At 36.8% G+C, this 27,935-nt stretch overlaps 2 protein-coding genes and 1 pseudogene across 2 annotated transcripts; 1 reads left to right on the plus strand and 2 right to left on the minus strand.

Moving 5' to 3' along the window:
- Positions 1–297: 297 nt before the first annotated feature.
- On the plus strand, positions 298–4,596 carry LOC143561676 (monosaccharide-sensing protein 2-like). The gene is made up of 6 exons (XM_077049685.1): positions 298–310; positions 395–493; positions 2,081–2,647; positions 2,733–3,673; positions 3,752–3,939; positions 4,057–4,596. The coding sequence occupies exons 2-6, from the start codon at positions 415–417 to the stop codon at positions 4,499–4,501; spliced, it is 2,220 nt and encodes a 739-aa protein (XP_076905800.1). The 5' UTR covers positions 298–310; positions 395–414; the 3' UTR covers positions 4,502–4,596.
- A 5,402-nt stretch (positions 4,597–9,998) lies between these two features.
- Positions 9,999–11,304, minus strand: LOC143561668 (homoserine kinase pseudogene; annotated as a pseudogene).
- Positions 11,305–12,726: 1,422 nt separating this feature from the next.
- LOC143561677 (protein NUCLEOLAR COMPLEX ASSOCIATED 4-like) lies at positions 12,727–21,872 on the minus strand. Its single transcript, XM_077049686.1, has 15 exons — positions 21,486–21,872; positions 20,863–20,955; positions 19,502–19,575; positions 19,329–19,390; positions 19,192–19,243; positions 15,229–15,329; positions 14,856–14,944; positions 14,108–14,209; positions 13,930–13,988; positions 13,668–13,842; positions 13,418–13,591; positions 13,233–13,332; positions 13,114–13,171; positions 12,936–13,041; positions 12,727–12,865 (listed from the first exon to the last, which is right to left on the minus strand). Exons 1-15 carry the CDS (start codon positions 21,870–21,872, stop codon positions 12,749–12,751), a joined length of 1,749 nt encoding a protein of 582 aa, XP_076905801.1. The 3' UTR covers positions 12,727–12,748.
- Between the last annotated feature and the right edge of the window lie 6,063 nt (positions 21,873–27,935).

Here is a 27,935-nt window from a genome sequence, read left to right on the forward strand (position 1 = left end):
GTCAAGATTGATGACGTCATCCCAACAAAGTGTCGCACGCATAGCGGCTATTGAAAAAGGCAAAAAGAACGGTCCATAAAGTTTCAGAAACAGCCCCTCAACATTCAGCTCATGAACACTTCAGTCCCTGAGCCTCACAAACAACTTCACCGATGCAGACGGCTTTCAACCCCAAGTCTACTCTTCTCTCTCATACTCTTACTCTCACTCTATCTTTGTCACCAATTCATTATTCAAATCAATCGATTTCCTTGATTCTTGATTTGGGTCAAATGCGATTTGCAGTTCACTGGGTGTGCATCTAATCAGTGTATGTGATTGATTTGCATCAGTTTTTTAGGGCTAATTGTGGGTTAAAGTTGATTGCTTGATATGTTTGTTTTTGAATTTGCAGATTAATATTAGATTAAGAAGATGAGTGGAGCGGTGCTTGTGGCTGTTGCTGCTGCTGTTGGTAACCTGCTTCAAGGATGGGATAACGCCACTATTGCTGGTGAGTTGAGTTGATAATCAAATCATGATTCAAATTTTCAGATCTTTCGGGATCCATTCGGATCTCCAGAATTGGATCCAGATTATTATTATGAATACAGATTTGATGTGCTTAAATCTGTTTGTTAAGATTGTAAAATTCATTTAAATTAACAAAAATATTTAATGACCGAATGTTAACAAAGATAAAAGGATGTAAACGAACATGTTATCAGGCGGGAATCGAACGAACATGGCCTCTGTTCCTGTTCGTTCATTTAGCTGACCAAATGGAATTCTTTTTTCATGTTTTGTTTTTTAGTTAATAGTTTCCGTTGAATCTTTATGATAAATTTGGAATTGTATTTAATGAACGCACACTAATGATGATAAACGGATGTAAACGATTATTGAACGTGAATTGAACAAACATGGCCTATGTTCGTGTTAGTTCATTTAGTTGACCAAATGGAATTCTTTTTTCATGTTTTGTTTTGTTTTGTTATGTATTCTAGCTAATAGTTTTCCTTGAATCTTTATGATATATTTGGAAAATTTATTAAAAGTAATAAAAAGCTTTAATGAACGAACATTAATGAAGATAAACGGATGTAAACGAATCAACAAACACATTATCGGGCATGAATTTAACGAACATGGCCTCTGTCCTTGTTTGTTGATTTAGTTGACCGAATGGAATTCGTTTTTCATGTTTTGTTTTGTAGTTAATAGATTTCCTTAAATCTATATGATAAGATTGGAAAAATTATTAAAAGGAATATATATCTATAATAAACGATCATTAACGAAGATAAACGTGATGTAATCGAACGCATTATCCGGTGTGAATTGAATGAACATGGCCTCTGTTCGTGTTCGTTCATTTAGTTGACTGAATGGAATTACCTTTTCATGTTTTGTTTTGTAGTGAATAGTTTTGCTTAAATCTATATGATAAAATTGGAAAAAATATTATAAAGTAATAAAATATTTAATGAACATACATTAACGAAGATAAATGTGCGTAAATGAATACATGATCGGGCGTGAATTGAACGAACGTGGCTTCTGTTCGTGTAATTGATTTAGTTGAGCGAATGGAATTTGTTTTTCATGTTTTGTTTTGTAGTTAACTAGTTATATGTGATAAGATTGGAAAAATCATTAAAAGTAATAAAAATCTTTAATGAACGCACATTAATGAAGATAAACGTGATGTAATCTAGCACATTATCGCGCGTGAATTGAACAGGCATGTTCTCTGTTGGTGTTAGCGAATGGAATTCGTTTTTCATGCTTTATTTTGTAGTTAATAGATTTCATTAAATCTATATGATAAAATTGGAAACATCATTAAAAGTAATAAAAATATTTAATGAACGAACATTAACGAAACGTGATGTAAACGAACACAATTTCCGGCATGAATTGAATGATCATGGCCTATGTTCGTGTACATTCATTTAGTTGACCAAAAGACAAATTTTTTTATGTTTGTTCATTTATTAAACTGTAAACAAATTTCCCGCCGAATGTTCAGTTTGTTTACAGACCTAGTTGTACGTAAACTGTGTTTCTAGAACATAATTGTTGTTGATTTGTTATGTAGGAGCTGTGTTATACATAAAGAAAGAGTTTAAATTGGAGAGTGAACCAACAATTGAAGGTTTGATTGTGGCTACATCGTTGATTGGTGCAACCTTGGTTACCACTTGCTCTGGTGCAATAGCGGATTGGCTTGGCCGAAGGCCCATGCTTATTATTTCTTCGGTTCTGTATGTTGTTAGTGGTCTAGTTATGTATTGGGCACCCAATGTTTACCTCCTTCTTTTGGGTAGATTACTAGACGGGTTTGGGATCGGTTTAGCAGTGACACTTGTTCCTGTCTATATATCTGAAACCGCGCCTCCTGAAATAAGAGGTTCACTCAATACTTTGCCTCAGTTCATGGGTTCTGGTGGGATGTTTCTCTCATACTGTATGGTGTTTGGGATGTCGTTGATGGAGTCACCTGACTGGCGGTTGATGCTCGGGGTGCTTTCTATTCCTTCAGTCGTTTATTTCTTTCTTACTATATTCTTTTTGCCCGAGTCTCCAAGGTGGCTTGTTAGCAAAGGAAGAATGCAAGAAGCTAAACAGGTTTTGCAGAGGCTGCGTGGCAAAGAAGACGTGTCAGGTAAAGTTGTTTCTTAACGGTTTCTTTTATCATTAAAGTAGCTAAATTGTGTCATATGTGTGTATAAATTTGTTTGATTCAACAGGTGAGATGGCTTTACTAGTTGAAGGGCTAGGAGTTGGGGGAGAAACATCGATAGAAGAATACATAATCGGGCCTGCAAATGATCTTGAACAGGAACAAGATGAAGCTGCTAAAATTAAACTGTACGGTACTGAAGCAGGGGTCTCGTGGATTGCTCGGCCTGTGACTGGACAGAGTATGCTCGGTATTGCTTCTCGTCAAGGAAGTACTATAAACCCGAGTGTCCCACTTATGGACCCACTTGTCACCCTCTTCGGTAGTGTCCATGAGAAGCTTCCGGATGCTGCTGTTAGCAAAGGAAGTATGCTATTCCCACACTTTGGAAGCATGTTTAGTGTTACCGGAAATCAAGCTAAACATGAGGATTGGGATGAAGAGAGTGTCGGTAGAGAAGGTGATGATTATCAATCTGATGGTGCTGGGAATGATTCTGACGATAACTTGCATTCTCCATTGATTTCCCGACAGACGACAAGTATTGAGAAAGACATGATTCAGCCTGCTTCACATGGCAGTATTCTAGGTGTTAGAAACGGTAGTGCTGTTCAAACTGCTGGTGGAGAACAGTTAAGTAGCACGGGAATTGGTGGCGGTTGGCAGCTGGCATGGCAATGGACCGAGAGAGAAGGGCAAGATGGTCAAAAGGAAGGAGGGTTTAAAAGAATCTATTTGCACCAAGAAGCTGGAACCGGATCTCAACGTGGGTCATTAATATCTATCGCTGGCGGTGATATGGTGGCAGATGGTGATGTGTTCCAGGCTGCAGCGTTGGTTAGTCAACCTGCACTTTACTCTAAAGATCTCGTGGATCAGCAGCCGGTTGGACCAGCTATGGTTCACCCGTCTGAAGCTGCAATGAAAGGCCCGAGCTGGAGGGATCTTTTTGAACCGGGAGTTAAACACGCGCTGTTTGTCGGTGTTGGTCTTCAGATACTTCAACAGGTAACATAAATGAAACATATTTTGTACTTCTTGTGGCAAGATTCTTGCGTTAAAATCTAAATCTTGAATCGCGTGCAGTTTTCTGGCATTAATGGAGTTCTTTACTACACTCCTCAAATTCTCGAAGAAGCGGGTGTCGGTGTTCTTTTATCAAATTTGGGAATCAGTTCAACATCATCATCACTTCTTATTAGTTGCATCACAACTTTATTGATGCTCCCGTGCATTGCTGTAGCTATGAGGCTCATGGACATCTCTGGAAGAAGGTTGTTTACAAGTTTATTTGAGTCATAAAAGTCAACCCACTTTTACCCTTTATCATTGCATGCGCAAAATGTCAATTTGTTAACCGATTTTGATGTTTGTAATGAATATTTTTGCAGGACTTTGTTGCTGACTACAATTCCAGTCTTGATTGTGACTCTAGTAGTCTTGGTGATTGGAAGTGTAATAAACTTTGGGAGTGTTGTGAATGCCGCCATCTCAACCGCTAGTGTGGTGGTCTACTTTTGTACTTTCGTGATGGGATTCGGTCCGATCCCGAACATCCTGTGTGCAGAGATTTTCCCGACCCGGGTGCGTGGCCTGTGCATAGCCATCTGCGCGCTCACGTTCTGGATTTGTGACATCATCGTGACCTACTCGTTACCAGTATTGCTTACCTCCATTGGTCTATCGGGAGTGTTTGGATTGTATGCGGTCGTGTGCATCATATCGTGGGTGTTTGTGTTCTTGAAGGTGCCTGAAACTAAAGGAATGCCGCTCGAAGTTATTACAGAGTTCTTTGCTGTTGGTGCGAAACAGATTGCTGCAGCCAAGACTAATTGATGTGTTTAGCTGTTTGGTAGCAGTATCAACTTTTTTGGGGTGTGTTTCGGTTTATCTTTGACGTTTCTTTTGTGTTACATTTAAGTTTTGTTGTGAATGAAACAGGAAACTCTTTTTAAGATTTTTAGTTGTTAATGTTGTAATTGTTTGTTCCATTTGCCTTAATAATTTTTGTACCTTGTATCTTTTCTTGTCAAGTGAAAAAAAACACACAAGTTTAGGCCCTAAGAATTCAATAATCTGTTTTTTTAATCAAACCAAAGGCGAATGTTAGTGTTTCGAGTTTGGCCCGACATGTCATGGCCCGTTTGAATTTAAACCTCGACCCGACATATCATGGCCTATTTGAATTTAAACACATGACGTGTACATAACCTGTGTAGACATAGTACCCCATACCATGTTACAAGAAATGGACATCTTATTAAGGTTGAATATAACTTGATCATGATTCCATCAAATTAATGTTTTTGTCATTTTGTTGTGTCTTAAAAGGTTAGCAGGACCACCCAAATACCCAATCTTGTAATTAAAGCTGGTCTGAGGTTCACTTCAATTGCTGTATGGTAGACTACCTACCTACCTAAGTTTTAAGGCCATTAACTTGTAAATTTGGTCACTCAGTCGGCTGACTCGGCCACGATACCAAAACCGTAGTCAACCGCATGTGTAAAAGTTTGTTTAATCCAAGTTTATAATTTAGACCATCGATTGCCTTAAGCGTCAAGTGATAGATTATTTCTATGCTGAGCAATATGTGCGACTCAAAGTGGAGTGGAATAAAAGTTCTCTATGTGTGAAGTTGCTCGGACATGACTATAAAGGTACATCACAAATGTCACTTTGAGATTTTATCATATACATGCTATTGAAGGTTATACTATTTTCTTACGAAATCTTCAAGTCTTCAATAAATCTTTAGATACCTACCTGTGTATGTTATGCCTAGTAGGTGTGTTGACGTGAAACCGAGACTGGTATGTCTTAGTTTTAGTAAATGCAGATTTGTTGATAATTTAAAAACTTAACATTTAGAAACAATAAATGGAAAGTCTTTATACGTAAACGTTGATATGGTAAAAGTTGATAATATGTTTATCTAGCATCAGGCCGGGTTATCTAACTCAAGAGTAGCTATTGGACCCAAACACTGAATATGAGTTGTTCAGCATGTAACTTTATATCATATACAGCCTTGAGATTCGGTGTTGATAGAAGATAATAATAATTGTTCAATATTATCATATAGATGCAGAAGCTGGATACTTTTATCTCACTGTACCTTCAAAAGCTAGACACACAAAGCAAACTATGCTCAAAGTGAAGACACAAGCTAGCAAGTTGAAGAAAGCATAAGTCCTACAAGCTTAAGATTTTCTGTTTCATATGATATGAAGAACAATATCAGAGCACTTATGCTATAACTATAATCTTGGATATCATAATATCTATTGTGCATACGAATTTCCAACAATAGAGCGAGCGAGTCTCTATTATTGATTAGTGTTTGTTTACAACTTATTCAAGAATGGATCTTCGCGAATCTTTAATTTAAGATCTTAGTATTATAAAAAGGATTTTGGAATCATAAACTTACTGACTGAATATTAAACCTAGTTCCTTGTACACTAATCTGTGCTCAAGGTTAATTTATTTTCCATAAATCTTCATTATTACAAATGAACACAAATGCGACTTTTTCAAAAAAAAATCTTACATCAAAACCACTACTAGTACCCTTTGGAGCCATCAACATAAATAGTCCGGTAAAAAAGAAAAGCTGGACCAGCAACAAAACTATGATCAGCGTCTAAAACCATTCCTGTGTTATCTTCTATTTCTGTAATCTCTTTAAAGCCATAAATGTGACTGCTGCTGATAAAGAATACCTGTATCAAGTAAAATTGAAATCCAACCCAACTATAAGGCATATTACTAATGACTTTGAATGCAAACTCATTAACAGACGCGTTACTGGATATTAAAGCCATAAATGTGACTGCTGCTGATAAAGAACACCTGTATCAAGTAAAACTGAAATCCAACCCAACTATAAGGCATATTACTATGACTTTGAATGCAAACTCATTAACAGACGCGTTACTGGATATTAGTAGATTGACTAGATTCTATACTTTGACCAGGTTCATCGCCTTCTGAAACTTTCAGATACTTGTCTCTCCAACACCGTGGGACCCACCCTCGGTTGACTAAGATTGGCATCTGCATACTGTACAAAGTTTCAAGTTTTCAGCATATACTGTAAATATGAAATGGCTAAAATTGTTGAACCAAGCTCTCTTTCTTTTTTTATGGGGGATAAAAGTTTTATAAATTTGTAAAAGGAATTACAGGGCCCATGACCATTGGGTAATGTTCCATATCGTATTATTTAGCCCAATATCGCTCCAATTCATATCATAAATGATCTAATTCAGGATACGGCTTTTGCCATTATTAGTCTACTAACCGGGCCCGGCGAAAAACATCAAAGTTCAAACCAAACCTTTTATCATCAGTACCACAAGAACAAAAGCTCATTCAGAAATGATCATATCGACATGGTCAGCGTTGACCAGAAAAGTCAATCCTTTCCAAAAAGTCATTTTGACCCTGATGTGGTCAAGGAATGATTGATAAAAAGTCAAAAACAAGATAACTCAAATTATTCTTCAACTGCCATACATCCATAGAGACCAAATTACCCTTGACGGCTTCTAGTTTCATTTGTCTCTTACTAATTCCTTGGAATTCATTTTGTGATCCCAAATGACTAGTTTGTCCTTAGCTATGGTAATATTTGTTGGTGCAGGCTTTCAAACTAAACATATCAATAGTTTGGAATACAACATAAAATGCTTTACTCCAAAATTCAATTCAAAATTTTGGTGAATTGTAGCTATGACATCAATAATCAGTTAATGATCTTCAAAACTTCCATCAGAAGAATGGCTTCATTAAACTGTTATTGATGTATAGCACTACGACTACACATCTTCTATAACAAACTTGTCATAACTTCTTCCATTTTCTGCTCTTACTGGCCATAATGATCCTTTCAGAATTGACTTTATTGCCCTTTTTTGAACAAGGGTTTTCAGGTGCACCTACAGATCTTAGTAAAATTGTAACTGAGCCATAGACCCATCCAGAAACCAGCATTGACCCACAAATGGTTTTAAAAAGTCAACGTTGACCAAACAGTCAACATTAACCAGTTAACAGTTTGACCCAAAAAAGGTCAAAGACTATAAATTCAAACTTATTCAGAATCTTTATGTGATCCATATTTTTCAGAATGCCCAAATTGCCCCTATTATTTTTCTCTGATGTGGTTTCAGTCGATTGGTTCAGCTTCTAATCTACTTTGTCTGTACTCGAGCATTTTCACCTACATGGTCAACAAATAAGTTATTTAACTATATGTATTGTTGTCTTTTAAAGCCTGCAGTATCATCTATACTTGGATCAGTTGATCAAAATTTTAACTTGGTGTGTGGCTTTTGGAAATAAAATGCAATCTATATGACATAAAAATTCAGTATGCATATAGACATTTATGCCTAGAAGGCTAGAAATAAGTTAATGGATTTAGTGAGGCGTAGCTTATCTTGTCTTCCAAAGATCTGCCAAGTTCCTAGTCCAAAAGTGATAGCTCCTGGTACAAAAAGAAGGAACCTTGTCCGTCCTTTTTGCTTCTCTGTAAGATGCTTTGAAAGCCTTTAACTAACAAACAATTAGCGGTTATATTACATTATAAAATATAACTGCATAATCACCTAATTTTACTGAGTACAAACAAGTGTTGACTTTTTATGTCATACAGATTGCCAAACCACAATTAGTTGGTTATGCAGTTATATTACATTATAAAATACTTTCACAATCAACTTAAGAGACATAATGACAAGTTAAAAAAAAAAAACTAAAAGGTATGCGCTTATGTACCAAACTGCTATTTGACTACATGCATTAGTAATTTGTATGGCCTTCCAAGTTCTCAACTTTGAGATGTAACAAGTCTCAATGACAACAGTTTTGTCTTCATTACAAACCTTCAAGACATACTGACAATTTTCAAGTCATATAACTGGTAAACCCTAAAAGGTACCTCATAGACTTATCGTATTAACGTATGCTTAATAATGGGACAAGTGAAAGTGCTTTGCCAATTGCCATAAATTTTTTAACATGTTTTGTCATTTCGTGGGTCCAGTTTCAGAAACTTAATACTATATTATCTTAACACATGAAAACAAGATCTTAACTTTGGAAATATGTCAATGTTCCCCAACCGTGGTTCATAAAGCCAAAAGAGTTGATGCCTTTTTTTACTATAAGCTGCATGTTAGCTGGAAAGTTATAAGCGAACAAATTATAGAGAGTAATGCATGATCTAGCCATACGTCTGCACATATAGCGTTTACAGAGAACATCCATGTAACATGTAAAAAGGTAAACGCATCATCAAGCCCACATATATCATACATGACACTATAGAAAAAATAATAGACCCATAGAGAACATATACCAGATGTTAAATTGGTAGCTATCATTGACATGATATAAAAAACTTGCCGAACAGTAAATCAAATTTGTAGCTTACACAGATTATGTGAAGATAATTAGATACACTTCTGTTGCAATTCAAACAAATTGGCTTGTCCTAGTATAATAAGTGATCAAACTTCTGGTGCCACTTATATATCAACACATACAAAATCTCTGACACATTTTACAGATGATTCAAGGTGTGATTCACATATCACGATTTCATTCACCCAAAGAGAATCACATTACACAGTATGATGCATACTATATGAAGACTAAAAGTAGTATGAATGTACACACTTTATGTCGAAGCAACTGTACATGTAGCACAACTGTACTTTTTTTTAATCTGACCTGCATTTTGATGCACTGAGCTCATTTATGCGATAACTAATTGTTTATATATCTCATGTTCATGTGTAGTTATACAAAAAGACCTCAATCAAACTAAATTTCAAGAAAACAATATACAAAGAAAGATGAACCAAATAACACATGAAAGTTGAAACGGGTCAAAATTCTACCAACATCGTCAATTGCGATTTGTTGGACTTATGCAGTCTATTCTGATCACAAATTTAAAATTCCGATCCGTTCGGATTAAAAATGAAATCCTTATTGCACTCAAATGCAATCCGACCCGTTTAAATCCCTGTAACGAACTGCAGAGTATAATTTTTATCCAAAAATCTTGCATGCACAATTAGCCCATTTCAGCTTTAAACTCATTGACCCATTTGAATCAACTTACACTCGGTTGTTAATAAACACATGTGCTTTGTGGCTACAATAGGGAAGTAGTCCCAAACGAGCTTGAATTTCCCTTTTTGGCTCATTTCCAATCAACCAACTTTTTTATCTTTATAATTAGGAAAATAAATAATAATCAAAATAAGTAAAACACAAATGCAAAGATGACAATTTTATTTCAAGTACTAACTAAAAACCTTACCCAACCATCACAATCATCCAAGAAATCAAATGTTACATCAATGCATCCATGGTTTTCCTTGATTCACAGACCAAGATTCACTTATTTCACAAACAAAAAACCTTTAAAAAAACCTCACCCAATCATTTAAATTACTTCAAAAACATAATCTTGATCATCTTGAAGTGCTGCTAACAAGCCTAGCACCAACTCTGTCCAACTTCCTGACCACAGCCATAGCCTTCAAATTCCCACCTACCATAAAAGCCTCCACCATCTTCTCCCCAATCTCTCTCCCTTTATCCTCATCATCCGTAACCGCCACCGCAGTGGGCCCCGCACCACTAATCGTACACCCATACGCACCCGCCTCCAACGCAGCCTTCTTCACAGCCTCCATCCCGGGAATCAACGGGGCCCGCTTCGGCTCCACTATCCTATCCAAAGACAACGCCTTACCCAACCCTACACAATCCCCCTGCAACACCGCCGCCACCAACGCCCCAGCCTGACTACTGTTCCATATATGATGCGACATCGAAATCTCCATAGGCAACGCTGCCCGCATCTTCTTCGTCGGCGCCTCAAACTCCGGATTCACCAACACAAAGCACAAATTCACCTCACTAGGAAACTTCAACTTAATCAACTCCAACGGGTCGTAACTCCTAACAAGCACAAACCCACCCATTATCGACGGTGCAATATTATCCGCATGATAACCCGACACCTTGGCCTCTGAGTCCAGACCCGCAAGAACCAAATCAGAAACGGGCAACTTCCCCCCGAAAAGCTCATTAACCGCAACAGCCGCGGCAGCCGCACTGGCGGCACTAGACCCTAGCCCGCTACCTAAAGGCAGCCCCTTTTCTAAAGATAAAGATAACCCAACTGATCTAATATTAAGCATCTTCATCACAGCAATAGCAGCTATACCAGCACAATTCCAATTAGGGTTTTTACTGAGTTTGTTAGGTGAGTTACCTGTACCGGTTATTTCGGATATCGAAAGGTCACCCGGGTTGACTTGTGGGTCGATTTTGAGGGTGACGTAGTCTCCGATTCCGTCAACGGCGCAGCCTAAAAAGTCAAACCCGGGTCCGAGGTTGGCAACGGTTGCCGGGGCGAAGGACTTGACGGAGGTGTATACGGGTTCTGTTTCCGGGTTTGGGTTGGATGTGAGTGATAGGTTGCAGCGGAAATATGTGGGTAGACGAAGGTGGGTGTTTTGTGAAAGATTAGGATTAGGGCTAGGGTTAGTAAGTGGGAAGGTGTAGTGGGTATGGAATGTGGGTTGATGATGATGGCAAATCGCCATTGTTAATTAGTTGCAGGTGAAGGTGGAGGCGCAGATGAGTGTAGTTTTGAGCTTCAGTGGAGATGCTGACTGCCTTTTATTTTATTTTATTCTGTCTAATGTTTTTTTTTTCTTCTTATTAAACAGCAAATGCCCGGACAATCGAAACAAAGCATAACTTAATTTATTTTTTCTAGTAGATTCTGACTACATCCACAGTAATCTAATAAAAAAATATAATTTCATACACATGCGATCATAAACGACGACTCCGTCTTCTGTTTACAAGCCAACCTTTCGAAGGCCCTCTGGGATGAAACTCAATTAAGATTGAATTTGAATTTAAAACCATGTAGCATTCGCTTCCATGTTAATTGAGCTAAAGCTCGGAAATTAAGTTTTGTAGGTGGCTTTATATTAGGTAAAAAATGGGGAATATTTATCAACAAGTATATATTGTTGTTTATTTATAGGAAATAAAAGTCGTAACGCTGATTTTGCTGGTGCTCAACTAACTAATTCAGTTCTTTTGGTTTGACATTTTAGTAGTCATGATTTGTATTCTCACATGTATTTTACATTCTATTGATGTTGGTTTTCATTAGCTTTTGAAACTTTAATTTATTTTTTTATGCATTGAGGGTTAATTAGGGGTGTAAATTTACGACACAAATTGAAAACACAACACGAAGTTTGGGAGTCTTTGTTTGACATAAACAGGTTCGGGTAAGTTTCAATTCGAACCTGTTTAGCTAAACAGTGAGTGTCCAGGTTGGAATTAAGTAAATTGTTTGACCCGTTTAATCCATTTATTTTCATTATAGTTTTTTAAAATGTTTTATGCAATAAATTAAACTAGTTGGGTATCTAATATCAAAGCTTAAAACCAAAAAAGGGAAAGGGAATTGACATAACATTTAATAATTAAAATGCAATTACATAAATTTGTAACTTTGGTTGGCTATGTTACAAAAATGGTAATCATGTCATGTTCAGGTTCATGTGTCTTATATGATTTTCAGTTGCGGGTCATATTTAGGTTCAATCAGTGAACACGGCCGGTAATGTGATGTTATTGATTTCTCTAATAGCTGTGAAAACTTTTAAAAGTAGCCTCGTACACGCTCCCTCTTTTTTCAGATTACGGGTTTGGTTTGTTGTCATCCCTACAAAAGAGGTTTGTCATCTCGTACACTTGACCTCTGGGGAGATGAGTCTGCCCTTGAACACTAGGGGTATAAACATTATTCTCAGTCATAAACCTCTCTAATTTCCAACTTTTGGTAACCCACAAAACATGTTTTTAATCATAATAATAAACTGTTAACAGTATCCTTCTCATAATAAGATACATTAATTCGTGAACAAAAAATAGCTGGCAAAATGTATCCCTCTAATCTAACAACATTCAACTTCCACCTCAAAAGTTTTGCTTGTGACTTTGAGAAACCAGTAACCAACAATTTCTTCATTGTTTTTCTTCTTCAGGTTGGAAAGTCCAACCACCGAAGTCACTCTCCGAAAACAAGGAAGTCGGTATCACCTTGAAGAAAGCCAATGGAACCTGCTTAACTCTCCTTTTCATCTGCATTCATATGACAATTTATCATGCTTCTAAACCGAAAACATAAATACAAATATCAAGTTTATATTACCTCATCCCTAAATATGGTTGCGTATGAGCCTGAACTAAAATCCTTTACGGCAACTTCTGTTGTTTTGGATCTAACCGTTAAATCATTCTCCAGTGACAGTACAAACCTACATAAACACCACGCGTAAATAGGAGCACAAACACAGCTTAAAGTTCGTATATAAATTAGTATACTTTACCTAGACACCGGGGGACAGTAATGGTGGCACAGGGTATCAATTTCCCACAAAGAACTCCCTGCAAAAATCATAAGCTCAGCAACATGAAAGGTTTAAATATTTTCAAAAAAACAACTTACTCATGGCATTGGTTTTAACAAGATCAGTTTCTTCACTGTTAAACAGATCAATTCCCGGTTTAACGCTGGTGTCATCCTTAGCTGTTTGATCCTTTTCCTCCTGCAAAAGTACATGTCATCATCCAAGAATTATGACTTTATGTATAATCAATTTAAAACAGATTCACAAAATGATGTTTTATTACCTGGTGAACTAAACAGTTAATCGAAGGATGCCTTCGCAAGAGATTATGGATTAGAGCAATAATAACAAGGTCTCCAGAAGGAGGGACGGTTAGGGCGAGTCGGCTCAGTTTCTTGGCAAATGAAGCAGCCAGATAAGCAGGAAGAAGTGGCGATTTAAGGCATGAATCAAGAAGCTGCATAATATGGACATTTAGAAGACAAGAAATTTAAAATCTTCAAGTATATGTCATGAAGATAAGCAAGAGTAACCTGAAAGAACTTGGCTCTGTGTTTCGCAATGAATATAGAGGGTTGAAGGAGTGCATAAAGTTTCACATAAAGATTGGGATACTCTAAACCATGTTCTGTCATAAGAATGAACAAGCCGCTAAGCGCCATCACACTTATAACGCCTCCAATGTCATAAGATTTTGTCAAAAAATCACTGCACATTAACCACTTTTGTTAAAATAGCACGCGTATAAATGATATGTCAGAAAAGTAAATGAGTATGTTTCCATGTTGAACTTACCACAACAAAATTGGATTAGACAAATAAGGGATCACCGCCTGATGAAGAGTAACGAGAACCTAAGGATGAAAAAACAAGAATGTAGTCAAGTACCAAATAAAAGTTGTATGCTTTATGCTGTATTTTAAACACCTTAATTGCTGTGCAAAAAGATATAACTAAATCACTACAAAGTTACCTCCTTGTACACATCAATAGGAAGTGGTAACGTAAGAAATGACATCCATGCTTTAGAAAACTTCAGCTTCATCTTTTTGGAAATAATAGTTGAAGAAGGAACCTGGAATTAATAAACAAAGCGACGATGCATCATATATTGCATAAAACAATTAAACAAATGACAAGAAAGCATAGCATCCGTGACGTATATGAACAATAGATGCATAACTTAGCTAGCAATATGCATGTTTCGGTTTGATGATTTTAACCAATAACCGAAAGTTTTGGTTATTGAAAACGCAGAACCAATCAGTATGGTTGCTTTTAGGTTATCGATAACTTGTAATAAACAGTCAAGTTAACCGGTTACTGAGCTTTTAGTACAGATGCTGGCTTTGATAGAAGTATAAGATATTAACAAATTTAATACATATTTGGGCCTGAACTTTAGGATCTCACTATTAGTTAAAGATTTGTTAACAAAGAAATTTCTTTGAGAAAACAATAGCTTGTTTGATTATATATAATATCAGTTTATTCGATTTTGTAAATGTATGTATTTGAACCAATATAATCAGTTATCGAAAATATTAAAACCGACTCATCGGTTATTGTGGTTCAATTTTTTCAGTTATGGTTTGGTTAATTGGTTTGCTCACCCATATTCAGAGCAGAAAGGGAATCATATAGTGTATTTAATTTAGCAACTAAAAATTTAAATCATTAAAATTAGTAAAAAATTAGAGATATGAAAACCAAGGACTTACATCATTGCTAGACTTCTTGTTCTTGCCATGCTTTCCTTCTGTTCCCTTATTTTTCTTAGCCTCTATTTTACTGTCTTTGTTGAAAACACCTAACATATGAGAACAACTATAATCTATAAACTAATAAAAAAAACAATGAAAAGATAACTTAAGGAAAGAAAACTACAAAATATAGCTTAAGAAAAAACCTACTCTAGAATTACAATAATGAGCTAAGCTTTCAATTTCATAAACTTAAGAAGACGAGTCTACTGACCAACTCGTCACTGCATAACAGTTTTTTTAAAAAGATTTGACTTATTGATCAGCACTATATCAAGCAGTACGTTTAAGAAAAGTGAATCAGCTTTGTGAGTAAAAGAAGAGTCCTCACCTGATGCATTCCACATTTCAAATTCAGTTTTTTCACCAAGTTGTTGAGGGGGAGGAATCTTAAATATCACATGATGTATATTGCGTATTAAAACCTCCCCGCTGCAGGTAAACAAACATGGTGTTAGATTCATGTCATGCAACAGCATTGTTAGCTCAAATTAACCAAACAAAAATGCTTTCACAATCAACCTAAGAGACATTATGATAGGTTTATAAAAAGGAAGTAGAAGACATATGCTCATGACCAAACTGCCAACTGACTACGTCCGTGAGCAATTTGTATGGCCTTCAAGTTCCAACTTCGAGATACGAGTCTAAATGGCAACAATTTACGTCTTCATTACAAACTTTCAAGACATAATGACAGTTAATTTTCAAGTCATATAACTGGTAAACCCTAAAAAGTATCTAATAGACTTATAGTATTGGCATATGCTTCATAATGGGACAAGTGAAAGTGCTTTGCCATAAGCTTTTTTTAACATGTTTTGTCATTTCGTGGGTTCAGTTTCAGAGACTTAATACTATATTATCTTAACACATGAAACAGATCTTAACTTCAGAACTATGCCAATTTTCCTAACTGTGGTTCATAAAGCCAATAGAGTTAATGCCTTTTTTTCCCTATAAGCTTCATGTTAACTGAAAAGTTATAAAATTAAAGAGAAAAAATATGTAATGCATGATCTAGCGGTATGTTTCCACATACAGCACGTACAGAGAACTGTTGGGTTCGTAGGCCTTGTTGGCCCGGTTTATTATATGAAGTCAAAAGAGGAGACGGGTGTGGGCGGTCGGGCCCAAGCCCGGCCCGGTTTAGATTTCTTGCATAATAATTTACTAACCCTAGTTCAGTCTCTATATAAACAATATTATGTACTTGTAATATTTGTCACTCAATAAAGATATACCTAGTTGCCACCCGTGGACGTAGGTCAGTTTAGACCGAACCACGTTAAATCCTCGTGTTCGTTTACTGCTTTCGTGTCGTGTTCAGTTTCGTGTGTGCGTTTAATCCTAACAAGTGGTATCAGAGCTTAGGTTCAGATCACGCGAAGAACACGTTGAACCAGCCGAGTCGCCGCTCCGCTGCCGCTGCTACAGTACCGCCGCCGCTGATTAGGGTTCCGCAGCTGCTGGTTCGTTTTTTCTGATCAGTTTCGGTTTAGCAAAGTACGAGCTAAGAACAGTTGAATCGATTCCTATTTTCATTGAAGAACAGTTTTAAGTCAGAAGAAGCGTTAAAGAAACGGAGAACCAGTGCCAACCGCGTTTGTCAGGTTTTATCGTTTCGGTTAAAGTTTCTGTTTTCTGATTTACAGTTCGTTATTCCGCTGCACGTTTAAAATAGGTTGATTGTTTAACAGAGTTCAGTTGAACAGCCGTTAAGTTCAGGCTCGTGTTGCTGTGTCTGTCTCTGTTTTATCCAGTTTTTCGTTTTAGTCATTGCCATGGCAGAAGACGGAAAGGTTTTGATACAGAAGTTTGACGGACAGAAGTTCGGTTGGTGGAAGATGCAGATTGAGGCACTACTTTGTCAGAAAGACTTGGATGTAGTGTTTGAGGATGAAAAACCAGAAAAGTTGTCAGAAGCAGATTGGAAGAAGTTAGACAAGAAAGCTAGGGCTTGTATTACATTGTCGTTGTCGGAAGATGTGGCGTTTAACGTCATGAAAGAAACCACAGCCCGTGGTATGATGGACGCACTATCCAACATGTATGAGAAGCCTTCGGCAGTGAATAAGGTCTATCTTATCCGAGAGCTAGTGACAACAAGAATGAAAGAGGGTGGGTCAGTTACAACTCATATCAATAATCTTAATTCGATCTTGTCCCGCTTAGTGTCAGTTGACATTAAGTTTGATGATGAAGTTCAAGGTCTCTTGTTATTATCCTCTTTGCCCGACAGTTGGTCGCAAACAGTGACTGCAGTTTGTAGTTCGTCTACAAATATTACTTTCGATGGGATTCGAGATCTGATTCTGGGAGAAGATTCAAGACGCAGAAGTTCAGGTGAATCATCAGGCAATATGCTAGTCACAGAAGGTAGAGGTAGGGGAAAACAGCGAGGCAGTGGGAGCAGGAAGAGGAGTCAGTCTAAGACTCGTAAGGATATTGAATGTTGGGGTTGTAAAGAGAAAGGACACTTCAGGAATCAGTGTCCGAATGGTAATAAAGAGGTGAACGTTACAGAAGACGACACAGATGACGGGGTCAGTAGTGATGAGGCTTTGGTTTGTAGTGTTGAGAGTAGCGTTGATGCTTGGGTGATGGATTCTGGTGCATCGTTTCATGCCACTCACTGTAGTGAAACGATGAAGAATCTTAAATTTGGGGATTTTGGAAAGGTTCGACTAGCGAATGATGATATTTTAGAGGTTACGGGTATGGGAGACGTTGATTTGATAACTTCAGTCGGTACTTCTTGGACTTTGAAAGACGTGAGGGTTATTCCAAGTTTGAAGAAACGTTTGATTTCAGTTGGACAGTTGGATGACCAGGGGCACGATGTTAAGTTCGGGAATGGGCAGTGGAAAGTAGTCAAAGGGAATCTCGTTGTTGCTCGTGGCAAGAAAATGGGTTCGTTGTATATGGTCGATATGTCATCGAAAGGAGTGGATCCAGTTTTGGTGAAAGACAAAATCCAGTTCACAGAATCTCGTGGGCAGAAGAAGGTTCGTTTTGCAAGTAACAAACCCAGAACCAAAGTGAAGATTCAGGATGAACGAGCTAGGAAGGTTAAATCAGTTGGGGGACATCGTGACAGTGGGAGCACAGGTCGTGTTTCAGTTACAGTTCCAGGTCGACAGTGGATTAAGAAAACCAGTATTCCAGCTGTAAAAGTCTCTCCAATGAATTACTTGCTGAATATGGAGAGTGTTTGTTCTCAGGTTATCTCAGGATCCGGTAGTTCGTTACAGTGGGAGCCGGTAGGGACAGAGAACGGGTCAGGGGCAGTTTCAGCCATGACTGACGTGTTGGAGCTCCGGGGAGCTTCAACGGGCCTTCAGGTTAATTGATGAGAAGGCGGTGGCAACTAGAAGAAGTTTAATGTTCAGATTACAGAAGTACAATCAGGAGTGCAGACGAGAGTACTCAAGGCCTCCGAGTGGGAGATTGTTGGGTTTGTAGGCCTTGTTGGCCCGGTTTATTATATGAAGTCAAAAGAGGAGACGGGTGTGGGCGGTCGGGCCCAAGCCCGGCCCGGTTTAGATTTCTTGCATAATAATTTACTAACCCTAGTTCAGTCTCTATATAAACAATATTATGTACTTGTAATATTTGTCACTCAATAAAGATATACCTAGTTGCCACCCGTGGACGTAGGTCAGTTTAGACCGAACCACGTTAAATCCTCGTGTTCGTTTACTGCTTTCGTGTCGTGTTCAGTTTCGTGTGTGCGTTTAATCCTAACAAGAACATCTATGCAGAATGTAAAAAGGTGAATGCAACAAGCCCACATTTATCATAAATAACATGACACTGTAGAAAAAATAATAGACCCATAGAGAACATATAACACATGTTAAATTGGTGGGCTATTGTTGCATGATATGAAAAAACTAGCTGAACAGTAAGAAGGTCATTAGATACACTTCTGTTGCAATTTAAACAGATTGGCATGTCCTAGTATAACATGCAACCAAACTTCAGGTACCACTTATTTATCAACACATACAAAAACTCTGATACATTTAGCGAATGATTCAAGATGACATAATCCACATATCACGATTTCATTTTATCAAAAGAGAATCACATTAAACAGTAAGATGCATACTACATGAAGACTAATAAAGATATGAATGTACATATTGCAATTGCACATACAAGACAATCAACACAAAAGCCATAACCTTTGCTAGTTGCTAATACAATAGTGTGGCGTATCAAGTATTTTCAAATATGATCACAAGCTAATGTTGAAAATAACAAGCACAACTACATAGCAAAGACCAACCTGGCTTTTGTCAAACTTTCCTTTTCAGAATCAGCATTCTCAGATTTGGCACCTGATGATAAAAGTCATTATTAAACCAGTGATGATAAATAAATGATGAAAAATATATCAACTGACAACATTGTTAAACTTTGTACCAGAGCTTTTGTTGACATCAAGTGTTCGAATTAGCTTCTCAATACTTATGTAAGTGAAATAACTGTCATGCAAAAAAAGAGTTAAATTATCATTAAATAAACATATGTTATTAGCATAAAAACAGAAAACTAAAAAAGGAACCACTTTGTTCATAATGACCAGAGCTTTTTACCAGATATCGGTGTACTTGAAATATTTTGATACAAGCAAATCTAACAAAGTATCAGCCTCCTCAATGGAATATACCTGTAAAGCATCAAAGATATCAAATAAAAAATATATATAGTACAGAGTAACCATGAAAAGATAGATAAGCTGAGGTAAACTATTTTAAAAAAATGATGAGACAACAAAAAGATCCCCTCCATGAGTCTACCATATTATTAAAAGCTAAAACGACTACTTTTAGACAGATAAAAATGTGGTTAGGAGGGAGCATAGACTACTTTTTATCAATTTTCTGCATGCTTCATTAATTAACGATGAACTCCCTTATAAATGGTTACAAGGAAACATAAAACAACTATCCTATCGGATATCGTGGGAAAACAACCCCACTCTTGTCCTTAATTGAAGGAAATCATGCAACAACTAAACTAACACGCATGAACTAAAAATATATGTGCAGCCAAAATGCAAAATAGATAATTTGATAATGTAGCCATAAACAAAAACAAAATGCAAAGGGGTATTCCTAACTTTCTGCTTGCTGATGTTTTATTTAGCAACATAAGGGTTCTTTGGTGCTTAGATCACTAGGGTCCTTTTTGGGCTTGTTTCTATGTTTTTCTTTTGTCCTTATTGTAAGCTTTTATTTGCTCAGCTTTCTCGCTGTGTTTTTAATATATTTTTTTAGCTGTTCAAACAAAAAACCCACAATTCTTTCTAGCTTGCCCGTACATTTGACTGGCAACCCAGAACTCGTTAGCCTTGGACGATGAAGTTTCGTTTATTTATGTTTTGTTCTAGCTTTCAAGCTATTATGGACCATTGGTGGTTGTTATCTTTGTTTATTTCAGTTTTATTGTTTAAGAAGTTCACAACGTTATGGTCCGTGGATATAGCAGTTCTCTGTATAAAGACACCAGCTTATCAAAATGAAATTCTATATTCAATTTTTTTCATTATACATTCTCTCCTTTATCCTATCAAATGCCAGATTGAAGATGTCTTAGCAAGAAGATCAACCTTTTTATCAGTTTAAGGGAGGAATGTTCTTTAATTTAAAAAGTTAAGAGTATATGTATATCATTATTAGTAACTAATTTTAATGGAAATGAAGAGTGAATAGCCCCCCTGTAATAATTTTGCACCACCTATACAAAGACTATGATTCCTATTCAGACCTCTTTTACTAGTTATGAATTATATCTTCCCTAATTCATACAACCAATAAATCTACTAAATTACTTTAAACTATCAAACAATTGTTCTTTTTTACTGTATATATATTATTAGATATATAGCTAATTACCACTGTAACCCAAAAAAACAAGTAACATTAATAGGGCAAGTATAAAGTAGCAAACTCACCATGGTATGAATAAACTTATGGTAAATAGAAGAATGAAACTTCCCTGCATTTCCAACCTTCACACACTCCATCAAAGTTTCCACCGCCACTTCCTAAATTCCCACATCATTCAACACCATTTAAATTAATAAAAAACACACACAGTTAAAGATTGCAATTAGGAGTGTGAAGTTCTGACACGACATGAATGTAACACGAAATTCGTGGGTTTGGTATAAGCAAGTTTGGGTCAACCCCGCGTTTAACCCACTTGTATTTAACTTTATTTATTTAAAATATGTTTAATGTAATTTGGTTGGGTATTTCATACCAAAATTTTAAAACTAAAAACGAAAGTAACATAAGATGTTATTATTACAAATGCAATTTTTTACATAAATTTGTATGCTTTTATTGTGTAAATAGTTACTTTACAGTCTTAAAATGTGAAACAAAAACAAAAACATTTGGGTCAAACGGTTTGTGTTTGTATTCGCATTTCTTACACAAGTTCCAGGTTCGGGTGGGATTAAAGCCGCCAACACGACCACTTAACACCCTTGAATTTTCAGGTTCACGACCCAGTTAACACCCCTAAATTCCAATCGAAACATAACAAAAACAAACATCTTATAATAATTACCCTGAGAGCTTCTTCAGACAGCGTTGGCGAGACCGACAAGCGAATCAGAAAGTGCACAAAGTCATCGAACTTGGCCCGCAGCCAAACTCGATAAACCGATTCCGGGTCTTCGGTGGGTTTAGCTGAAGAGGGCGGGAGGTCATTCAGGAGCGGAGTGTAGAACGATTGGACGGAGAGAATTGATTCGAGAATAAATTCTGGTGGAGAAGAAGAAGATGATGGGTTGAGGAAGTTGAGGAGGACCGGGAGGTTGTTGATGTGAGACCGGTTTGAGAGGAGTTGCTGGCCTAGGTTTCTTACGTAGGAGAGACTGAGATCGTGTCGTTTGTTGGGTTTGGTTGATTGCTTGGTTTTTCGTTTCTTTGATGAAGGTTCAGTTGAAGCCATTGATGGTGAGTAAAAGTTGCAGTGCCGAGAACACCGAAATCTGATACAAAGAGAAAGATGAGAGGTTTTAAGGGTTTATTAAAGTTAGACTTCAGATGGGCCTCCTGGGCCTAACACCTTTTTATACACTAGTTTTTAATCCAAATAAACTACTGGTTAACCAATAATAATCGACTCAAACCTTTTATCCTATACCATATCCGTTTTTGCTTAACTTTACGGGTTATGCCAGGGTTTTTAGTTTGTTTTTCAATAACCTTAGTTTGTGGTTTAGCCTGCCCTCGAATATTTTTCAAAACAGGCTCGAATCGTATTTGTAAATTGTTACTGGATGAGATATTAAATTTAAAGAATTTAATTTGTTGAGTCGGTCGAGTTTTCATCAACGAGGGTTTCTTCTTGACTAGCCGCTGAATATCTCATAATTCACATCGACCACCTCGGGACTAGAGGTGCATAAATCGGGTTTTTTCTAATACCGGGTTTGGATATGGAACCGGTTTTGGGTATGATCGGGTATTGAGATAATCGGGCAGGGTTCGGGTAGGGTATTGAGGAGAAAAACTCAACTCTATGGACCCGGGTAGGGTATGATCGGGTTCGGGTATTGGAACCGGGTACGACCGGGTATTAATACCAGGATTTGAATTTGTAATTTTTTTATACATTTTTTAATTTGTTTAAAATTTAAATTTTCTTTGTAATTTATAAAAATAATTAAACTATATTACAAAAACCATAAATCCACTTAATTACAAATTATTTACTTAGTAATATGCATTTTACAAAAACTTAAACATAAAAGTTATGAAGTAAATAAAAAAATATACTATAAAAACTCATGTATTATTTCGGGTATTAGAAATTTGGTATCGGGTATCGAGTATAACCGGGCATACGGTATGACCGGGTCCAGGTATTTACGGGTATAAATCGGGTACGGTTCCGGGTACGGGTATTGACCTCAAAATGCATACCCTATCCATACCCTACGGGTAGGGTCGGTTCCGGTTCGGGTATAGAATATCCGCGTATAAAAAAACCGATTCCGGATATTTTTTCAGGTCCGGTTCCGAGTATAGGTTTTTTGTGCACCTCTATTCTGGACTGCTAATGAAAAGTGCTCAAAAGTTTTATTTAAATAGTTAGTTTCTTATTGGGCTTTCATACTGGGCTTACATAAAACATAAAAATGGGGCTGAAACGAATGAAACGAATACGGGTTATGGGTTATTTCATATATCTCGTATGTTTGCCAATTTTGTTAAAACAAATTTTTTACTTTATTGTTGAATCATGTCATTTTTTTCTCCTTTCTACTTCCAATTTATTTAAGTGCATATAATATTCTATTGAATGTTCTTGAAAATCTTGTAATTTCGACACAGGTATTAAGACTAGTTTTATTGGTGACCTTAAAAAAGGTCATGACACTATTTAAGAAATAAACTAAAAGATAAAATCATTTTTACCCCATAACATAGGTCACTTCCTCAACCTAGGTCACAACCCACTTTGAATTAAATGTTCTTTTCTTTCAAACAATTTGTTTTTTATATAATGATTTTTGTTTAATAATTTCTGTTATTCAACATATTTTAAATATCTAAAAACACTGTCTTTTTTAGTTTATTATAATGAACATTTTCATATAAATTTTATTAAAAATGGAGCACTTATAAAAATATGTATTTTTAATAGATAAAAATAGCATTTGCCTCCCTGGGTAATATCGTCGTGAGATGGATTGACCATTGAAAAAAAATTTGCGCATGTTGCACCTCTGTGTTTCTCGGGCGGTTTTTTTTGGCTTCTTCCGTCAGTTGACCCTTGGATTGCAAGGGTATTTTAGTATTTTTCTTTTAATAAATAATAATAATAATAATAATGAGATATTTTTTCTCTTTTGTTGCTATTATTAGAAGCACAGTATCATAACAAAGGCAGGTTCATGTACCCTTTCCAAACACTAATTTTAGTCAAACAAAGAAAGTTGGATACGCGTGAATCTGGTCATCTTCAACCTCCGTCAAATCCCTTGTTTCCGCCTACCTTCAATCATATACTCTCATCTATAAGTATATATCCCTTTTCAATAACCCACTCACACACCAACAACAATAACAATATTCAAATAATAATCATGTCAAATAATATTATTGATAAGACCATCACAATCCGAGAAGCATGGTCTCACAATTTACACCATGACTTTCATTTATTTGGTTTTTTATTAGGTCACGAATCGTGAGTGCTTGTTATGATCTGATTTGGTTTGGTAATCAGTAGATTAATAGATACATCATACAACCTTGAATTGAAAAGTTAATTTTATCCAAGAAATGTAAATGTTTTAGATTTGAATAAAGTTGAATAGAAAAAGAAAAAGAAAACTGTTACAAATGTTATTGATTGAATCTGTGAAACATGCATCACAACATGAGCAAATCTACAAATGTTATTGATTAAATCTTTGTTGATGTGCATGTATGGGTTGGGTTGGATGAATTGGTGAAGATAAAAATGAAGATGAATTGCCTGGAATTAAAACTTAGGAACCCTAATTATAATTAGGGAAGATGAAGTGATAAAAGTGATAATATATAGTTTATGTTGTATAGCTATACCAAACACTAACTTAGTTCAAGTGGTAGCTTTGGTGGGATGTTAAACTGGAGGTATTGGGTTTGAATCCCGCCATTTATGTAAGGCCCCGTTACCGGTAACCCTACTTTCGTGTTGGATTTACTCATAAACACAGTTTTAAATATCAGAGTTAATTAAAAACTTTACGCGGAATATAAAACTTTCATTAAACATTACATAATTCATAACTTGTCCCAAAACATCCTTTGTCTTTCACATTAAAGCATTAAAATTAGAACATCATAAGTCTTCAGATGCCAGACTCTTGTTCAATGCCACGTGTCTCCTCAAGCGAGCTGCCTCATCCTACTCACCTGCGTGCATACTAAAAGTCAGCTACGCTGAGTGAGTTCTAGTTAATCATACACTATACCATACACATAAACTTATATTCCTTCATTCATACTTTCTTACTTTCATTCTTTCATACTTTCATTCTTTCTTTTGTATTAACTTACCTTCATATCTTACGTTATAAAGAGCATTACACCCTACATTCCTCGAGTATTATTAGGGCTCGGTACCCTCCTTCCTCGAATATTATTAGGGCTCGGTACCCTCCTTCCACGAGTATTATTAGGGCTCGGTACCCTCCTTCCTCGAGTATTATTAGGGCTCGGTACCCTCCTTCCACGAGTATTATTAGGGCTCGGTTTCCCTCTTTCCACGAGTATTATTAGGGCTCGGTTTCCCTCTTTCCTCGAATATTAGTAGGGTTCGGTTCCCTAGTTCTCGAATATTAGTAGGGTTCGATTCCCTCTTTGTTACAATACAACCATACATTATACCTCGAGTATTATTAGGGCTCGGTACCCTTTTCGTAACCATACAATCATGCAACCGTCATTTCCTTCTTTAATTAACTTATCACATTCATACACATAAGCATACATATCATACTTACCTTATACTTAGCGTTACAACCTGACAGTACGTGCAATATCCGAAGATCGTTCACGTACCATCAAGCAATCATTCATACATATCATATCATTCACATAAGGCATACACTTATCTCTTAGGATAAGCGTATTGACAAACATATCGAGTATGCACACAGCCCCGAAAACATAACACATAAATGGGGCTAGAAACTCACCTGGATCCTGTTACGCTCGCCGTTGATCGTAATTCCTTTCTTTAACTGGGCTCGGCTAACTGTATAATATTTACACATATCAATTAACTACTACTACTCGTTTTGTATTTCTATCTTTATATGACCCACAACGAACGGGGGTCCGGGGGCAGCGCCCCTGGAAGCGGGGTTCTAGGGGCGGCAGCCCCTAGCGGGGTCCAAGGGGCAGAGCCCCTGGCTGGGGTTAAGCTGCCAGGTCAGCTTGGAAAAATTTTATTTTCGATAACTGCCTTAACACATTTTCCATTAGGTTTTTAATTTATTTTCTAAGCGAACTTCACTTTAGGCGAAGTTAAACCTTAGGCGAACTTGGCTTCAGGCGAAGTTAAACCTTAGGCGAACTTGGCTTTTAGGCGAAGTTAAACCTCAGGCGAACTTGGCTTTTAGGCGAAGTTAAACCTTAGGCGAACTTGGCTTTTAGGCGAAGTTAAACCTCAGGCGAACTTGGCTTTTAGGCGAAGTTACCATTTAGGCGAACTTAGCTTTTCAGCGAAGTTGCCATCAGGCGAACTTGGCTTCAGGCGAACTTATCATCAGGCGAACTTGGCTTGCAGGCGAAGTTCATCAGGCGAACTTAGCTTGCAGGCGAAGTTCATCGCTTGAAGGCGAAGTTGCCCAGATGAAGGCGAAGTTGTCGCGCTGCAGATCTGTTTGCCCATAACTCCTTCGTTTCTTAGCCAAATAACTCGATTTTGGTACCCACGGAATCGTATGATCGGCGCCTACAAATCCCAACCATCAAATCGGCCTAAAATCGACGTTTTAGGGGTCCGATTTGGGCAGTTGGGTTTCGGGTCCGATTAACCCGTCAAATCCTAACCATTTTCAGTAATATTAGCTTTGCGGGATTAGTTCCTACCTTTCCAACTCAGATCTACCAGCAAAATCTCTGGTCTCGACTTCGGATCTCGGTCGGTTATGTGTGTGTTTTTGAGTGTGTAAAAGAGAAAGATGGAAATAAAATGATATCTTGGGCTTGGGATGGGTATTTATATCTCTCAAGCCCACGGACCCAAGGCCCATTCTCATTTAACCCATCTTACGTAATCTAAGCCCACGACCTGTTCCTTACTCGACATTAAATAGCTAAAACGTGAAATCACTAAACATAACTTTCTTTTATTTAACATTATAAAAATTTTAGGATGTTACAATTTACATGGTTTTGGATGATTATTTTTAAACTGAATTAAAGGCTTAGGGGTAAAAACGTAATTTCAGCATTTTTTAACAAGTCAACGCTTGGTTAACTGACAGAAGGAGCCAAAAAAAACCTGCCCGAGAAAGACAAAGGTGCAACATGTGCAAATTCTTTTTCAATAGTCAATCCATCTCGCGACGATATTATCCAGGGAGGCAAATGCTAATTTTCTCTTTTTAATATTATCGTATGTAAAGCTTTGTTTTGTTAATACTTGTAGAAATTCAAGGTCTTTTTAGAGAATTATGATACTGTATTATCTTTTTAATAATTGTTCATATTTAAAATAATATTGTTTAAAAAAATAAACATTTTTTTAGTTTTAATAAATTTTATAGAATAAATTAAAACATAATAAGATATTTGTATTAAAATATTTGGTTTGGGTTGGGTTGGGTTGGGTTGGGTAAAAGTGAAAAGTTGGGTTAGGTTGGGTTGTGTATGTGGTAAAGAGAGAAATTAGTTTTTTTATTAAAAAGTTGGGTTGGGTTGCTAATTAATTTTAGTCTAAGAATTCTAAAAAAATGTGTCGTGACACGTCATCAAGGTATACTATAAACTAGGGTTGAGAAAATTCGGTACCCGTACCGGTACCGAATCGGTACCAAAGTTTTAAGTTTCGGGATCGGTACGATACCGGTAGTTCCCGAATGTTTGCCTTCAATACCAGTACCAAGAATTTGTGATTTTCGGGATCGGTATTTTCGGTACCGGTCGGGTACCGAGCTCATCTACTATAAACCAGGTAATTACGCAATATTGTGACATCAAGGGTATGTTTGGTATGGAGTTTTTAGGAGCTTATAGCTTCAAACTTTTATTAAAATACTCATACTCAATGAAAAAAATGTTGTTTGGTTGAAGGAACTTCAAGCTTTTAAGTTAGAAAGGAAAAACTCCATATTAGAAAACCCCTACTAAAGAAAAATAAATATAACACTAAATCGGTTAGTTTGGGATGCTGGAGCATATCAGGGATCCCGGTTGTCAGGACATTCGTTAGGATCACTTATGAGATAAAATGACCCCTAAGAGTAACTTCTTTTTGATAAATTTTATAGACCGAGACACAAAGGTT

Source organism: Bidens hawaiensis, unplaced genomic scaffold (genome assembly GCF_021521415.1).
Source record: "Bidens hawaiensis isolate Kalapana, Puna unplaced genomic scaffold, B.hawaiensis_p1.1 tig00020770_1, whole genome shotgun sequence".
In the NCBI taxonomy this organism is placed as follows: domain Eukaryota; kingdom Viridiplantae; phylum Streptophyta; class Magnoliopsida; order Asterales; family Asteraceae; genus Bidens; species Bidens hawaiensis.

Bases quoted from the DNA above. Each gene is read 5' to 3' on its own strand.
- LOC143561676 (XM_077049685.1), top strand. From the start codon at position 415: ATGAGTGGAGCGGTGCTTGTGGCTGTTGCTGCTGCTGTTGGTAACCTG. The intron at 2,648-2,732 runs GTAAAGTTGTTT...TTGATTCAACAG, and splicing joins TGGCAAAGAAGACGTGTCAG to GTGAGATGGCTTTACTAGTT. The intron at 3,674-3,751 runs GTAACATAAATG...AATCGCGTGCAG, and splicing joins GTCTTCAGATACTTCAACAG to TTTTCTGGCATTAATGGAGT.
- LOC143561677 (XM_077049686.1), bottom strand. From the start codon at position 21,872: ATGGCTTCAACTGAACCTTCATCAAAGAAACGAAAAACCAAGCAATCA. The intron at 14,210-14,855 runs GTAAGTCCTTGG...TATTAATTCCAG, and splicing joins ACAAGAAGTCTAGCAATGAT to GTTCCTTCTTCAACTATTAT. The intron at 13,042-13,113 runs GTAAAGTATACT...GTGTTTATGTAG, and splicing joins TACTGTCCCCCGGTGTCTAG to GTTTGTACTGTCACTGGAGA.